This window comes from Scardinius erythrophthalmus, assembly GCF_964197995.2.
Source record: "Scardinius erythrophthalmus genome assembly, chromosome: 4".
Lineage (NCBI taxonomy): Eukaryota > Metazoa > Chordata > Actinopteri > Cypriniformes > Leuciscidae > Scardinius > Scardinius erythrophthalmus.
Genome location: NC_138224.1, coordinates 21,236,397 through 21,254,199, shown reverse-complemented (window position 1 = coordinate 21,254,199; position 17,803 = coordinate 21,236,397). Strand labels below are relative to the sequence as shown.

The following is a 17,803-nucleotide window of genomic DNA, read 5'->3' as shown; positions in this document are numbered from 1 at the left end:
TTCAGAGCTGGAATGTCAGCATTTGTCTCTGCGAGTCTGTCCTGCTCAATCATTTCTGTGAAAACAACCTTCAGAGGCTATATATGTATTTGTTCTCGCAGACCCAAGAGCAACGGCCGTTAGAAACTGTAATCTGATGCTCTTTGTCTGGGAATGATGGAAGGTCAGAATCGAAAGCTAAGTGAGTTTATGCTACTGAACTAAGAACTCATAATTCAGATGCAGTCAAACTCACATAGGCTTTATTTTCTCAACTGAGAAAATGACAGTTCTTTTATGTAGTACTCACTCTCGTGTAATTCTAAACCTATACTTCTGTAAAAATTGTAGAAGGTTGAAGTTCCTTTTTTTCATACAGTGAAATGAATGGGGAAAGATCTTGACGAGTTTAAAACATGTCAGGAAAAGGTATTTTAAAAGTGGACTTGTGCTATATTCCATTTTAAAATGGACCCAGATTTAAGTAGTCATTTACTTCTAATTTTCCCATCTGGCAGAGCTCACAAAAAAATAAAATACATGCTTGTGGTCAAGCAAATGCCATCTTTAGAGACTTTGATGTCATACCAAATGCCTTTAGTTTATGTTGACTTGACCAGTGATGGTGTTTCAAAATCTGCAAATGAGAACTATGGATTCAGTAGACCTGGATTATAGCATGCGACTTAACTAGTTTTATAGAGATACATTTTTGGTTAATTGAGCCTCTTTGTTTTTTTGTTTGTTATTCATTCATTTATTTATGTTAATTTTGCTTTATAAAGACTAGCCTATAGGTTAGTAGACCAAGATTTATTTTAAATCATGAAAAAGCATGAAATGACAAACCTAAGATATGAACAGCTAACCCGTTCTCACGGCAATTCATACGTATTTTACGAGGTGGCTAATTCATACGACCTCACTCGTACGAATTTGTACGATTTTTGCTAAATCGTACATATTTTAAGAGTTTCCCAATCCGTATGAATGACCTACCCCTGACCCCGCCCCTAAACCTACCGTCACTGGGGTTTAGACAAATCGTACAAATTAGCCACTTTATACTCACTCGTACGAATTGGTCATGAGATAGCGTTGGAATAGCCTACTTTAGAAATACGACTTTTTGAGCGAAATTTTGTGGGCAAAATTTTTCTTTGTCTATTATCAATAGTGTAACGATGTCAGTTTTTTTTTTCAAAATGTCTGTTTGTAATGTCATAATGGCTTTTGAATTCTGGGTAATTCTTTATCATCCTTTTCATTACTGGAGCTGTAATGCAGTATTATAGATGGCTTTTACATGGCTGTCACATGGGTGGTAAGAAATCATCAGTAATCACATTAGCTGATGAATTTTTGTGTTTTACCCTGGGCATTCTTGCTCAATAGCTTTTAGAAACCAGCTAGTATATGAGAAAAATGTTGAACAGCATAATAACCTTAACCAGTATATCAGTACTAAAAGGGAACAGAAGCTAAACAGTGTCAAAATCATAGTCAATTATATCTCTGCACTTATTGAATAAGTAAAACACTGAAACGGTAAAACTATTACTGAGTAAAATAGGAGTTTTAGCTTATATAGTTCTTTCAGGAATTTAGGAATTTAATGCTGACATGACTACTTTTTAAATTTACATTTTAAATGTGCACCGCTGCTGTTCTTTGAGGTCAGATGGAAATCAGATATTGAAAGTAAATAAAAAAAGAAGTGTATTAAAACACTGACATTTTGAAATTTGTTGGAATTTCAAATATTTAGTCACTTATGGAACATGGAACAGATATAATGAATATAAAGTAAAATAAAGATATAATCCTTTAACATTGTCTAAAACATACATACTGTTATTCACATAAATTATATATTTAAGCCTTTAATTTTGTAGTATTTGATCGTTACAGTAATTTTGTGTTCATTGCAGACAAATTATTAGTTCCTAAATATTTTTTGCTTGATTTGCAATGTTTGTTTTTCTGTAGATAGCAGCAATCTTCCACTAATCAACTAATCTATATTTTTCATGTTATCACCATGAATGAAACTAAGAAATGTAGATCTTCTTATACGCGAATTTTACTTAAAATAACATCTAAATAAAGTCTAAATAAAGACCGATAACATCTAAATTTTTCAATTAGTCTGACGTATTATTTCTCATTGAGCCAATGTTAACAGACTATTGCAACAAGAATTTCACCTGGGCCAATTTAAAAATTTAGATGTTATCGGTCACTTGAAATTTTTGATTTGGGAGGGTTAGAATTTTTTTACAGTGAACTGGGGTTAACTCTAGCTAGCTATTTCAAATTAGCGAAAGTTAATTTGCTAATTTATTTAGAATCATCTAGCTACTATTATATTAAATAAACTGTTCATTCATTACATCACATTACCTTTGTCTTTATCCCTTTTTCTTCCACTTCTCCTCTTCTTTTTCTTTGCTGGTTACCAGGAGGCTTCAGTCGTTTTGACATTGTATGCTATCTGGCTATAATGCTAATTTAAAGTCTGTGAGTGCGGCTGGGTGGGGAAAGATTGATGCGTCAGATGCGTAATTCAGGTGACTAAGCGCTGTAGTTCTGTTTTTGTGTTTCCTTTTTTTGGTAATATCTAGAATTAATAGTATCTGATAGCACACGTACATCACAGAGATGTCTACTTGATGTGCTTGTTTACATCTGGAAGACGTTTTTTTTTTTTTTTTTTTTTTACGTTTGCTCATCTGCAATACGTCTATAAGACATTTCCTGTCAGATGTCAAATAGACGTTTAGAAAAGGTCTTTAAGATGTTTACGATTTAGAATGTAAAACTGACATCTTAAAGACGTCTATCAGATGTTAGTAAACAGGAGATGCTTTCCAGATGAAGTGATCTTTAACAGACATCTTGCAGACGTACGTGTGCTATCTGTTTAATATTAAAATAGTATTAGCAAAAAACAAAAAACAAACAAAAAAAAACACGTCACTCTTTCAGCTCAGTATTCATTCTGTGTTGATAAACTCCATATCCCATCACTTTTCCAGGTTCTCATTTTATGGCACATCACAGATGCAGGCACCATGGTGATTTGAATGTGTTTTTAATTCATGTGAATGGCCTGGCAGAGCTGCTGCGGGCCGTTAATTACCTGCCACTGTGAACATCAGTCAGTCTAATGAGAGGAACTCCCGCCCTGCATGCAGAACGCATATTAAGACTCTAATCAGCAAACCTGCAGCACGCGACCACAGGGACCTGACTGCTTCCTACCCCATATAAAAACAGTCAAAATGATTGCGATTTTGAAAACATGGCTTTGAAATGGCTTTAATGAGGGTACAGCATCTGAGATCTGAGAATTTTAAGGGTGATACAAGACAAGAAAAGTCTGATCAAACTGTCTGATTAAAGTTCATTTTGTGAAACTGGCTTTAATCTCTTCTCACATAAACAAAAACATATTGATAATACATGTGTTTGAATTTAATTTTTTTATTTAAACCTTCACATCAAGGTCCTGATCACCCCATCTATTATTGTCCTTTCAACTAAAAGTGTCAAAAATGGCAACATAATTTAAACAAAAGCGCTTAAACACTCATTGAATTTAACTTCAAGAATTTTTTTTTGCTTTTGAAAAAGAAATGTCATCATTATTCCAATTTACATTATTAGTCACACTGTAAATGATTTCTGTTGTTTTCACAGTAATATTACTGTATTCTCAACAATTGCTACTGTAGATTTTTTAATTTTCAAAGCATTATTACTGTACTCAACAATTTGCTACTGTATAAGCTGTTTACAGTATGTTACTGTAGATTTTTTTTCATTTTCACAGCATTATTATTGTATTCTTAACAGTTTCCTACTGTATAAGCTGTTTACAGTATGTTACTGTACATTTTTTCATTTTCACAGCATTATTACTGTATTCTTAACAGTTTCCTACTGTATAAGCTGTTTACAGTATGTTAGTGTAGATTTTTTTCATTTTCACAGCATTATTACAAGTTTCCTACTGTATAAGCTGCTTACAGTATGTTACTGAAGATTTTCAATGCATTCTGGGAAAATATTAGCCTACTGTAAATCTAAAAACAGTACTAAATGACCGCGAAAAAAAACCACACAACAATGTTAAACAAACCAAAAATAAATAAAAAACGCAACAAATGATAATCATATATATTTATATATATAGTTTTTATTTACACATTTTTTTTTCTATTTACATATCTTTGAAAAACATGATAATTCTGTACAAAGCTATTTAATTCAAGATCATTTCATTCACACCTCTCTTAAAATCCATTGACATTTCTGTAGGTTCAAGAAGTCAAGAAGCTTGGTATCCAGAAAATCTCCCAGCAACCACACGTAGTTTGAACTCCATGTTGTCCAGGCACTGAATGTCAGTTACAGTAAACTCTTTCAATTCTATGGCCCATCAAACATCCAAAAGATACCAAGTAGAGCTGCTGATTCACTGTTTATGGAGAAGTGAATGTTGTAAAGGCAAATATTCTGCTTTGCCACATCCTAAATGATCATGAATGTAAAATAAATATCTGTGATGTCGTCAATCTCTAGAGTTAGGCACAACTTAACAGGCTCATGTAAACAGTATATAAAAAAAGAAGAAATAATTAAAAAAAGCTGATTTATAGAATATATCTTGTACAAAAAGAATGAAAATATACTTATCAAGTGCAGTTTCACTTCTATTTAGTTGTAAGAACTGGCACACAAATTTAAAAGCCTGATGACATGATTGAAGCAGCGCACTGTTCAAATACTGACAAAATGTCAAAGAGTCAGAAGCTGATATCCCCAAACACATCTATTAATGACAGCCTTGTACAGTCAGTACAGATTATTATATCTATGTCAAAATGGGATGTGAAAATGACAGTGCCATGAGCAACAGAAATTGAATCAGTACTTCAGTTTTCGTCTCCAGCTGCCCTTGTTGACTGAACCTGTGCCTTGCAAAACTCAATCAGCCAAAATAAGGCAAATTTCATTGACTCCATTCCAATGCCTCATGGGCACTGTTCTAACATAAAGACAAAATGATCACCCTACATATTCTTGCCACTTCCTGAGGTAGACCATGGTTAAAATAAGAGTTTGTAGGCGCTGTTTAAACCAAACGATCTTACTGCGAATGTTTATAAACCATGTTTTCTCAGTGTCTGATTATTGCCATGGATCAATTGGGCCAGCATCCGTCCTACTGTTCCATTCTAGTATTGCGGAATCATGCCGTCTAAATGAACTTTTCTGCAGATTCAGTGTGTGAAAAAAACTAAATCTTGGAATTGGTTGTGATTAAATTCAAGAAGAAAAAAATTAAGAAACAAAGATTAAATTAGTGTATTTGAAGATCGCATGATTTTGACATCCGGTTGACTCATGGCATTCGGAGTGCTTATATTAGTAGAAGTGTGGAAAAATTCCAGGAACAGTTGAAGTCCACTGTACACATTCCCACCCCCATAAAAAAATTCACCGTTTCACTTCAGTATCATCACACAGACAGTGGCGCCTCCGAGGTCAGTAGGGGTCGTCATATTCAGTGACTGTGCTGGGCGAAGCCTCATCTTTTGTAATGGTTAGGGGCGTCGGCAAAGGCAAACTTCAGTCGGTAAGCTTCAGCTAGGAGAACGCTAACTTCCTCATTTCCCCAGTGCATCGTAGGTAGATTCTGGAGCAGAATCATTAGACCCTGTGGAGGATAAAGAGATTTTGTTTAAGATGATTGCATGCACATACACAGCAGCCATATACACTTTCATATCAACCAGGGGATGGGTAGTCTGAACAACTAAACAAATTTTTGGTGTTAAGGAAGACTTAATACTAGGCTCAGTCACAACCACTGAGCCGGTATATTTCTTAGTCATATATGGACACTTTGCGGTCATATACACCAATCATACATGTTTCTTCATTATATTTGGACACATTCAAATCATGCCCACCCTTCAGACATGTTTCTTGGTAATATAAGTATGCTTTACAACATGTGTGGGACACTTTATCCCTTGAGGTCCACTGTCCTACAAAATTTAGCTCCAACCCTGATTAAATTCAGCATAATCAGCTAACCAAGGTCTCGAGGATTGCTAGAAAATTACACTACAGGTGTGATTGATTAGGGCTGGAGCTAAACTCTGCAGGACAGTGGGCCTACAGGGCCAGAGTTGCCCACCCCTACTTTAGAATCCTTTTTATCAGCTTTTCTCAGCAATATATGAGCGTTTAAGGTCACATAAAGCATTTAAACACATTTCTTAAGGACTTATGTGAAATGTAATTGTGCCAAAAAAGAAGCAAAATATTTCTCTATGCAAATTAGCAGCTATGTGATGTGGTGACAATGAACCAGTACAGCAACTTGCCAATGCCCAGTGATAAATTTGCTTACAACAATCGGCTAGTCGGATGCCGGAAGACATTTGAGCATCCAAATGCACATACATCCCGTGAGGAAGTGTTACATTGGCAAACCACTTCTTAACTTTGCTGGAAGGAGTTTTCCTTAGCGTTTAGCAGACAAGGGCAGGCATTGCAGCACAGAGTTGTTTATATATTTTTCTTCAGCGGGGTCAAGCCATGCTATCACAAAGCACCACTGTACTTCTTTAAATTATTATAACTTTCAATCACAGATTCTTTGGCTGCTCAATCTTAAGTGTAGGGTGAAGAGACCGAGCTGCCAGTCAAGCTGTGTGTTTCTCTTCTCGCTCGGTGCGGTCAGGACCTTTCCAGTGGAAGCCCATTTCTCTTAGGTATAGAAGGCCAAGTCTAATTCACTCAAGGCGGCGTCAGGCAGCTCCAGCAGGCCTCAGAGTCAATGACTGCATTACAGCGGCTTAGAGCCTCAATCTCCCAGCCTAATTCACCTATCCTGCTGGCCCTGATGAAGGAGAATGAGAACGCTTAATACTCCATCACAGAGGGGTATAAGGGGGATGGATGGAGGTGAGTAGTAGAAGAGAAGGATGCAGGGAAAAAAGCAATAATGTATCTTGTAATAACGGGAATGTCAAAGTGCCTCAGACATTTGCCAGTTAATAAACCAAAAACTCATTTGATTATTCATTCAAGAACTACCGAGAATCTCAACTAAATGTACTTAAATCCACCATTCTCTCCAATTTTGGGATGAGTGTAAAGAAAGCAAATGGAGTGTTTACTGCACATAAGAGCTGCAGACTGATCTGATCAGACACAACGGTTCCAAGAATTCAAAGCGTAACACTTTAAGGCTCAAATACATCTGTGAAAAAGCTTGAGTGTGTCAAGACTAATTCGTTTGGCTACACTAGCTTGATTTCCCAAGTCATTGCATACCGTAACATGACAGAACGCAAGTTGTAAGCCAATGCAAATGAGTGTCGCATTCTCAGTGTTGTCGCATGGGGCATTAGGTGAGAAATTAAACTAAACAGTCTTCTTTGGTTCTGTCTTGAGCATAGACAATTAGACTAAGATTAAAAAGGCAGAGTAATACAAATATTGTTTGTATTACAAAAGTGTTCATTAGGCTTCCATTCATCCCTTGTATGTATGATTCAAAGACTATGTAAGTAAAGATTTACGTGGAATTCCCTTTTCAATTTCACAGGCCCTTGATTGGGACATTTTATTAAATGTTGCGAGTTGAGGAACAACACCAAAAGACAAAAGAGAAAATATTTTTTATGATATTTTTATGGTATAAAGTAGATGCTTGATGCTCTGATGCTTTAGTATTCAATATGAGTATTAAAACCGTTGTGAGTATAGGTACCAACACATTATTTATGGTATTAGCCGATACTTGCATTTTTGGAACTGTTCTATTTGTGCAATAACAGTTCTACAAAGGCAATATTTATTTTTATTTTTTTTGGTATCTGATTATTTTAACAAGTACCTGAGCACAGTATGATTAAATACTGATACCGATATCAATAATTATACCCGTCAACTATATTTAAAATGAAATCATCCATGTAATAGTCAAATCAGGTTCTAATCAACATAGTCATCTCAGTCTGATGTTTTCTCTCAACAAATAACTATATTAGGATAGTAATTGCCTAGTAATGAGCCAAGTCACATAATTGGAAATAAATTAGTGATATAAAGGATCCACATAGGCAACCACCATGATTGATTGGGCACTGTTCATTTCCACTGCATTTAGGGACTTCCTCTCTGGAGTATGTATACTAATTGCATACTATAAGAAGCATGGGATATTGTAAGTGCATTTCCAGTCCCTTAAACTTTAATTCTTTTTGGTATTATCCTAATTCTAGAGTTTATGTACAGATCAGAAGGAAGAACTAAATCAATTATGATTATCACATTACTTTTCATAATTAATTGAACATTAACATGTTTAACTGACATTCTGAGGATTGTTATCTCAAGGTAAGAAGTTATGATGTGCCAAAAATGTGATTCCAAAAGTAATGCTACAGGGAATGACTGATAGCCCAGTAATGTTCTCCACACGCAAGAAAGTAATTAAATCAACTGAAAAGATTTGGAGTTGAACAGTCTGAACATTTCCTTACACAAACCTCCACAATGCAGTATATATTGCACTCCAACAGGTAAAGGCAAATTAAATCTTTTGTTAAATGTCAACAGACCCTTCATAGGCAAGGATTTGTCTCCAATCATTTTTGTGAAGTAGGCTACCCATGTTCTCCTTGAATTCAAGTAGACTGTTTATTGAAGAAGAGTGAGAGTATGTAAAACTTTGAGGGTGAATAATATCCCTGAAGATCATTATAAGATTGTGTAGGTGTTTTAAAGAGTAAGCTATCCTTTCCACAACTGTTGAGTATCTGAACACTTAAGCAAATGTATTTTTGAGAAACAGACCTGTCTTCAGATGTCATCTGAAGATTGAAAAAAGAAATATATATACCGTGCATACCTCACTAAATCACTGATGTGTGTGCAAAACAGTTGTCAACTATACTTAAAACAAAACCATCTGTGCGAAAGCCAAATCTCCTAATCAACAGCCTAGTTTTCGACAAATAACTAGATTAGGACACTAATTACTTGTAATGAGCCAAGCCGAATAATTGGATATAAATGAAGTATCTAATGATCTACACATCCAGCTAAGATAACTGATGCAAGACTGATAATTTCTGTTGCATTTAGGGACTTTTTCTCTGGAGCATGTAGAAAGATGGCAAACTATTAGTTATAGGACATAGTAACAACGTTGCCAATGGCCATTATTACATTCAATATGAAATGACATTCACAGCCCTTTTTTTCCCCGATGTTGTAATACATTTCCGAATGCAACACGGCATACAAGTTAAAATACTAAATGTAGGGATGCACAATATACTGACAATCATACATGACCAATAAATAGATTTTTTTAAGGCATGGTGTTGGTCTGAAAGAAAGAAAGAAAGAAAGAAAGAAAGAAAGAAAGAAAGAAAGAAAGAAAGAAAGAAAGAAAGAAAGAAAGAAAGAAAGAAAGAAAGAATAGCAGCTGAAAATATATCCAAATTATTGCAGAACCCAACATTATTTCTATTTGGCTTGCACATTGTTAGTACAAATAAAATAGCATGTTTACTGAGAGCCTGCCAAATTTGATAACTAGTGAGTTACCATTTCTGTGGAATGATGAATCATGCATAAGACCAGATTTTGGAATTCATATTGACTTTAAGAGAAGTTTTACCTGCAGATGTTTTTAGATGTGTTAAAGGTGTTCATAAAATCTATACTGTCAAAATGGTTGCCACATACATTAAGAAATCTGGCATGGTGCTGTCACATGGCAAAACTATCCGCATAGCATTTTGAGAATCCCCTAAAATGGAAAATAATATTTATTTAGAAATAAACTGACGGTTAGTTAGTTAGACATGCAGCAGATTCAGCCTCATCTAAAGGGACATATATTGCATTTCCAATAGGAACAGTCCCTCTGGAGTACCCTGGGGTTAAAGTGCCTTGCTCCGGGGCTCAGCGATAATGGCAGATCCCAGTAATTCTCCAGGTTCCATTACTAGCCAAGATCTTCCAATGCAAAACTAATGCCAACACCGCCTATGACACCATTACCAAGTTGTATAATATGCATATATTACATTGCAGTTTGACAGCAATAAACTGGAACAGACTTTAATCAAGTCACACTGTGGAACTGGACATCAATAATAAATACAGTACAACACCAAAAGCGACAAACTTATGGTGTACAGTGATGCTAGTTTCAAAGGTTGGCCTAATTACGCACAAAACATGGCTAAAAGCCCAGTTAAATTGGCTGAAAAACAAAAAAACGCAAGTTAAGAAAGATAATGGCTTTGACTTAGAAGGATAGTTCACCCAAAACTGAAAATTAGCCCATGATTTACTCACCCTCAAGTCATCCTAGGTGTATATGACATTCTTCTTTCAGACAAATACAATCGGAGTTATATTAAAAAATGCGCTGCCTCTTCCAAGCTTTATAAATGGTGGTAGTGGGGTGGGCAAATGAACATACGGATTCCACTTAAGTCTAAGTGCAACTTATGCTAGTGATGCGACATACTACGCTATGCCACAAGTTGCGTAAGTTGCGCTTTAGGCGTAAGTAGACTGCGTATGGCCGTTTGGCTGGAAGCTGGAATTTTACTTTGTAACGTGTTAAATATGAATATTTTTCTTATACAAGCGCATCACTTCACTTCAGAAGGCCTTTATTAACCACCCGGAGCCATGTGAAGCACTTTTATCATGGATAGATGCACTTTTATGATGGATTGATGCACTTCTATGGATTTCAAAATAGAAACAGCCATTCACTGCCATTATAAAGCTTGGAAGAGCCAGGACATGTTTTAATATAACTCAGATTGTATTCGTCTGAAAGAAGAATGTCATATACAGCTAGGATAACGTGAGGGTGAGTAAATCATGGGCTAATTTACATTTTTGGGAGAACTATCCCTTTAAAGGATGATTTTCATCAAAAGCAGCATTTATCTTAAAGGGGTCATATAATGGTACATGCACTTTTACAAGTTGATTGTACTGAAATGTGTGTTGGCAGTGCCTGTACACAACCATCATAAAATGATAAAAATTGACCCTCTCTGAAATCAAGCAGTTCGATTTTGTGACGTCACAAAATCGACGCCCCTCCCACGATTGTGATTGACAACAGCATTTCAACACAGACCCGCCCTCGCTCGTGAGCGAGCTGTCTGTCATCATAGTGCATTGATATGCTGGAGAAGAATATGGCATCTAAGCGATTGTGGTGTTCTGTTCTTGGGTGTAATAAGGAACACAGCAGTCATTTTGATGTTTTGATGGATGTAGCGTCTGGACCAATCGGACACACACAATTCATTTATTTGATGAATAATCCAGCAAACTCACTGTGAAACTTTCACCAAAACTTAACATCCCAAATGATGCTAACACACTGGCAGGATGGTGTCTTGTTACAGGAAACACAGGGGGGTTTACGACCAAAAGGTATGTGGCTGCATGTGTAAGAGAGAGACAATGGGGGGACAGAAACAATCTTCCATGCAAACTTCGCTGCATTAATCAGAAACTAACTGATCTAGAAATGAACGTGGATCCCAGAAACTGTGTGAATGATTGTGATGTTTTGTGTCCTATTATGTATACACCATAGTATGTATTTTATTATACAACATTGTAACTTTACCTGTATCATGGCTCCTATCAAATTAATCCTCATTTGATAACTCACGCTTTGATGTACATCACCTTCTCTTAGAATGCAGTGTGGATTTGTTATATCTAGCTGAGTATTAATGAACAGAAAAAGAGGGCTTGAGACAGCGTTGTAAATCTTTCCCACAAAGGAAACTCCTGCCAGAAATTCCCTGTTTCTGATTGGTTCAAGGCGTGCCTTTTGGTTAAGCTTTAAAAGGCCCTTCCGTTAGCCCTGCCTCTCTCTCTCTCAGCGCTTCTCAGCCAACAACAACGCAGTTTCTGCTGTTACTGGGAAAGGGGGGGAATTTATGTTTGTTTAGTGTTAGTTATGTTTGTGATTTAGTTAATAAAATTTGTGCACGATTATGAATTTGGTTTCTGATCCTCTGTTTGCATACAAAGTCCCTTTTACGATTTTGATCTTGCTACATGCTAATTGCTGTACATAAGGAATAATTATTTTTCAGCGACCATGAACAATACATTTTCCTTAGAATAAATGAATAATCAAAGAGTTCTTTGGAACTGATTAATTGATTGTAATATTAATTTGGCTTACCTCAAAGTTAATCTGATTAACTGACCCAAATATTAATAATTAATCATAATTGGTAATTATGGATTATTATTAATATTTCCCCTTAGAGCTAATGTCCTTACATGGAATATTCCCAAAGCATTGACGCGGGGATTCCCTCACGGGGATTCCCCACAATCAACTTCCATGCTTTCATGTTTGCAAATCATTTCACACCAGACAGCTTTACAAACGAGGGTCAGTAAAGCTGGTTTTGCTAAGAAGCTGTTCCTGAAAAAAGGATTGGTACCAACTATTCGTGTTCCTGCTGCACCTCCAGAAGAACTGAAGTGAGTGTAACGTTTTATTAACCTTTATATTAATCTTTATATTAATCTTTGCAAATCGCTTGCTGCTCGCTTCACGATGAATACGGCTGTTTACACTCAGGTACATTACAGCATGTTTTCTATGTAAGACGTTCTCAATATAATTCATAATCCCACGTTATAATGAACGACGCGTTATGGTTATTGTGTTACTGTGTTAAAAACGGTGTCCGCACAGAACAGAGGGGCGGGGTGAGCAAAGCTCATTATCATTTAAAGACACATGCACTCAAATGGCGTGCTGAAAACAGAGCTGTTTTTGACCAGGTAAAATTAGTGTTTTCTTACAATACTAATGAGAATTTTTAATTAAAGTATATTACAAACTTGTAATTTATACCCTAAAGAATCATATTAGCTTGTACAAAAATGGCATTATATGACCCCTTTAACGCTATCCGATTGACACAATCCGATTTTGATTGTTCTATTCTCTTGTGTCTTATCTTCGGTGGTGATTGTTCTTTAACCTAACAGCATTCAAGCCAAACAGATAATCATAGGCAGAGCTGCGATTGCGTAAGTTTTGATGTAGACATTTGGACAGATGAACCAGCGTCATGACGACACCTCGCTAATGACTGCTGTTTGCAAACATCTTTAGCACAGCAGAGACTGATTACTATATTCACAATGCTGGTGAAGGAATGTTTGCCACCAAGGATTACGTTGAACGGAGACTTCTAGCCCCTCATCTTCTTGCTGAGCCCTCGTGAATTTGTAAGAATCGATCAGGGGCTCAAGAACAGCGTCGCAGTCACTCTATCAAATGGCAAAGTCGCAGCTCTGCAGATCTTGAGCGTTTGATCCCTGTGTTTTAAACACTCGTGAGACTAACCGGTAGAGAGGTGGTGATTGATTGTGAGGAACTTTATAAACAGCTTTGTTTATCAAGGCTTCTGCTAGACGGAGAAGCGATAGGTTGAGTCTCGGCATTCGGGTGCGCGGGGAAGTAGCAGAGCTGTAATTACTTCCAGGATATTAAGTCCTTCATGCTTTTCCATGTCTCTTTTCGGATAAATTGTCCCTGCCTCTCGCTGAGCGAGCTTCCTGCAACAACAGTGACACTCTATCATTAAACTGTATTAAAGCACATTTACAGGCAGGAGGGTTGCTCTTGATTCGGGACCTGCACGTATGACGATTAATCATTACCGGCGGGTCTCCTCCAGAAGCTCTAGTGTGGACAAAATTACTAGTTCTCTGATGAATGTGCTAGGTTTTCGATTAATCATGAAGAGTTCATTTCACCTAATCCTTCAATGCAACCGTCCTAATAGAGTCAACACTATAACTCAGTAACAAGATAGCAAGGAAAATATCTGCACTACTATAAATCTCTAGAGATGCTTTTTTTTTTAATTGCTTGCAAATTCACCTCTGACTAACTGTAATCTTACACTCTACAACACAAAAAACTAATAATAAACTTGCAGATGCCCCCAAGAGGAAACAAAATATGACTGTCACTTTGAATTCATTTCAAGTCAAACCAGGCAAACAAAATTAAACTTTCGATCCGCAAACAATTAGATAGTGATTCGCACTCAATTACAGCTTGCTGTGAACGGTTTATATATCCGATATGCATGTAAAATTGGAAGTTAATTGAAAATGTGCTTGACATTTGCACAGCCGAGAAAAAGCAGCAGACGGACAATGTGGAAAGTAGGATTTTTCTTGCTCTTTAAAACTGAGCTGCAAAAACCCAGAACTGCCTTCGATTGACATCACAGCCATTTGATAATTGACATACGACCGCCCACATTTCTGTACAAGCACATAGTCTGTATTCAGAAACAGGCCCATTATCCAGAGAGATAACAAGGAGGAAGTTTGTCAATATTCAAACTTGCATTAAGATGAGTTACGTCAGGTATGAAGTCACTAATAGCAAATTACATTAGTTCTTGAGTCACGTAACTTTCAGTGGCCATCTATTTCTAAAGAATTTTCATGGGATTTACATCTTTCCCAAAGCAAATTTGATCTTGAATTCTTGGTAAGATTTTTTGGTAACACTTTACAATAAGGTTCATTCGTTAACATTAGTTAATGTATTAACTAAAATGATCTAACAATAAGAAATATATTTGTTATTGTATTTATTATTCTTTGCTAATGTTAGTTAATAAAAATACAGCTGTTCATTGTTTGTTCATGTAAATTCACCGTGCATTAAATAATGTTAGCTAATACAATCTTTGATTTAATAACGTATTAGTAAATGTTGTAATTAATATTAAGCTGAAGAAGTATTGTTCATTCTCAGTTCATGTTAACTAAGGTAGTTCATACATATTGAAACTAAAAAGCCTATTGTTGCCACAAATTTGTTTTCTGATAATGCACGCTCTGCCTGAAATATCATTGGTTTTTGTTATTGAAATGTTATCATGCTGTTGAAGTTATATGTAAAATTATGCTTTCCAAGTATTTATCTGATATACAGAATATAATCAGTTTAGTGTATGCAAACACCCACCCTCAATCAACTGTTTTGGTGTCCATGCAACTCGCATCCTGCTTGTAATATAACACTTTATTATGCACATGCACAATTTGAGAGGTAAGTCAATCATAAGAAGATATATTTATTTATATTTATTAAGTCAGTATTCTTTTCTACCCTAAATTGTTGACAGATAAATTATTTCTAAGATGGTTTTCTCAAGAGGTGTAAACACTGTGGGAAAACTGTTTGAACAGTCATTGTTTTTGCAATTCAGTTTGCCAGATATTTCACCCTTAAAGGTACAGTCCCAAAAACATCCTCTAATAACATACAAAAACTTATGTAACTGGTATTTGGCTTGCATTGCACTAACACAATCATATAGTAGTTTACTACAACTAACTTGGCACAGTGGGCAAACATATTTAGTGTTCTGTCAGCACTTGATGGAATGAAGAATCTCAGTGATTCACACACTTGAGAACATGAGTTTAAAAGCTGTATTAGCTCAGAGGTTCGAGCGGTAAGCCAATCAGCCACACGCCCCTAAGAGCCTGCAAAACAAATTAAGAGTTTGTCTGCTCACAGTTATTCACACAGACAGCGAATCCATTTAGTTTCGGCTGTTTGAACCACCTGAGGTGGAACGAGACAAAACATTAGGAGCTGATAGTTGCTGCTTTTTAATTTAGCAGCATAATGAACGTAACAGGCGTGAACCACCCAGCTTCCCCTCTTGAGTTCTTTGCCATTTCGTTTACTTTTATTAATTCAGTAATTTTCGAAAGGCAAGAGGGAGGCAAGGATGAAATATTCTTTGCATTTGTTACATTCGTAGATGAGTTACATTTCCAAATGAAAGTATAAGAAATGTTTCATGCAGGACTAGATATGGTGCTTGTCTATGCCAAACTCATATGCAATATATTAGGGTGTTTTGGATTGTTGCCAGGGTGTTGTGATGTAGTTGTTAAGGCATTCTTTTAAATGTGTTGCTATGTGGTTACAAGTTGTTCTGGGTGGTTGCCAGGGCAATGTGTCAGTTATTTTATTCCATACAAGTATTACACAGTTTCAACACTAAGATATAAGAACAAATCCATATACAATTATGTTTAAAAAGGACAATATTTTTTTTATGAAACATTTATACATTCATTTTGAGGGGACAGTTCACCCAAAACTAAAAATTTCTGTCATCATTTACTCACTCGTGTTGTTCCAAACAGCATTTCTTCAGTGGAACATAAAAGAAGATATTTTGAGATGTCTCAGTGGAAGTTAATGGCAAATTAAAATTAAAGGGTAAATTAAAAAAAATTAAAATTAGGGGGTGAATTATCCATTTAACAATGAGTAAAAGCATGTTGTCAACTTGCTCCAAATAATATTTTAATCACCTCTTTTGGATTTAGTAGAATGTTGGTAAAACTTTATGTTAGTCCACGATAGTCCACTTTAGACATTCTACTATCTATAAGTAACTTTGCAACTACATGTTAACTAACTGTCAATAGAGTATTAGTAGACTGGATGCTTAATATATAATTACACTTTATTTTGATGGTCCACCAAAAGATATTCTACTGACTATAAGTAACTTGGCAACAACAAGTCAACTTATTCTACTAACCCGAACCCTAACACCTAACCAAAAACAGTCTACTGACAGTCTACTACAGTCTACTAATACTCTAATGAGAGTTAGTTGACATGTAGTTGCAAAGTAACTTATAGTTAGTAGACTGCCTAAAGTGGACTATCAAAATAAAGTGGAACCGAATGTAAAAAAAAGAAAAGAAAAAAAGAGCCAATTATTTAATTTAAATGGAAACAACATGTTGTCTTAATAGTATAATGCTAGATATTTTTTTTCAACACAGCAGATTGGTCTTTACAAATTAAGAAGAGAGGTTCCTCACAAGGGCTTCATCATATTGGGTGTCTGTGGCATTCAAAAAGTTTGAATCCCCATTGAATCCCACAGCAAGCACAAAGAGCTTGTTCCAATTTTTTAATTAGGTTTGAATAAAGCACAGAAATAACCAGATATTGTCAATGTTCATGTCCAGCTAGTGCAAATCAAAAGCTATTAATAAGCACAACTAATGAAGCTAGTATGAAGGTGTTCATCATATAGAGGGGAATAATCTTATTTCATGGACAGCGTAATATATAGACCTCTTTTTAATTAAGCCTCACATTTGCGTATGGTGGACATAATAATTGCACATAACTCCATGTTTTCCGCTTCATGTGCTGTAGAGATAGCAGCGGTCTGCCCTGGGGTCTAGCACTAAGGCTTCGGCGGATACTTGTGCAGTCAACACTCTTCCAAAGATAGCTGGCATGCGCACACACATATTAAAATGCTGCTTTGTGATTCAACTAGCTCCCTTTCTGCCGTAAACTCCATTTAAATCAACCCATTAAAACTCCAAAGTGGAAGATTGATTTCTCCGATTCCTCCCTCCATCCACGCATAAACACGTTATCAGAGCTCACACTCGACTGCGTCTCAGCGGTTAGAGAGAACTCTTTGAACTGCCATGTTAAAGTTTTGAATTGCCATGTTTGACGAGCAAGTGAGACTGTGAAACTCAATAGCGATAGAGTGAACTCATGTGATGTGTGTGTTTATTTCGAGTTGACTGCAGTGAAGGTTATGACTGTCTATGTCCTGAAAACAGGAAGCATGAGTGAAACAGAGGTTAGGATAACTGATTTGGACAAAAAGTCCAGCTC

The 17,803-nt window shown here is 36.1% G+C and overlaps 1 protein-coding gene across 3 annotated transcripts in view; it reads right to left on the bottom strand.

Annotated features, from left to right (window-relative positions):
• Window positions 1–4,167: 4,167 nt before the first annotated feature.
• Window positions 4,168–17,803, bottom strand: part of tbc1d22a (TBC1 domain family, member 22a) — a 170,672-nt gene continuing 157,036 nt past the window's right edge. For 2 of the 3 annotated variants that reach the window (XM_081363944.1, XM_081363946.1), the window contains one exon: window positions 4,169–5,704. In XM_081363944.1, coding sequence (XP_081220070.1) covers window positions 5,576–5,704 — 129 coding nt within the window. In that variant the 3' untranslated portion in view covers window positions 4,169–5,575. Of the gene's footprint in view, window positions 5,705–17,803 lie in introns of all 3 variants that reach the window. The other variant, XM_081363945.1, reaches the window with a different exon arrangement.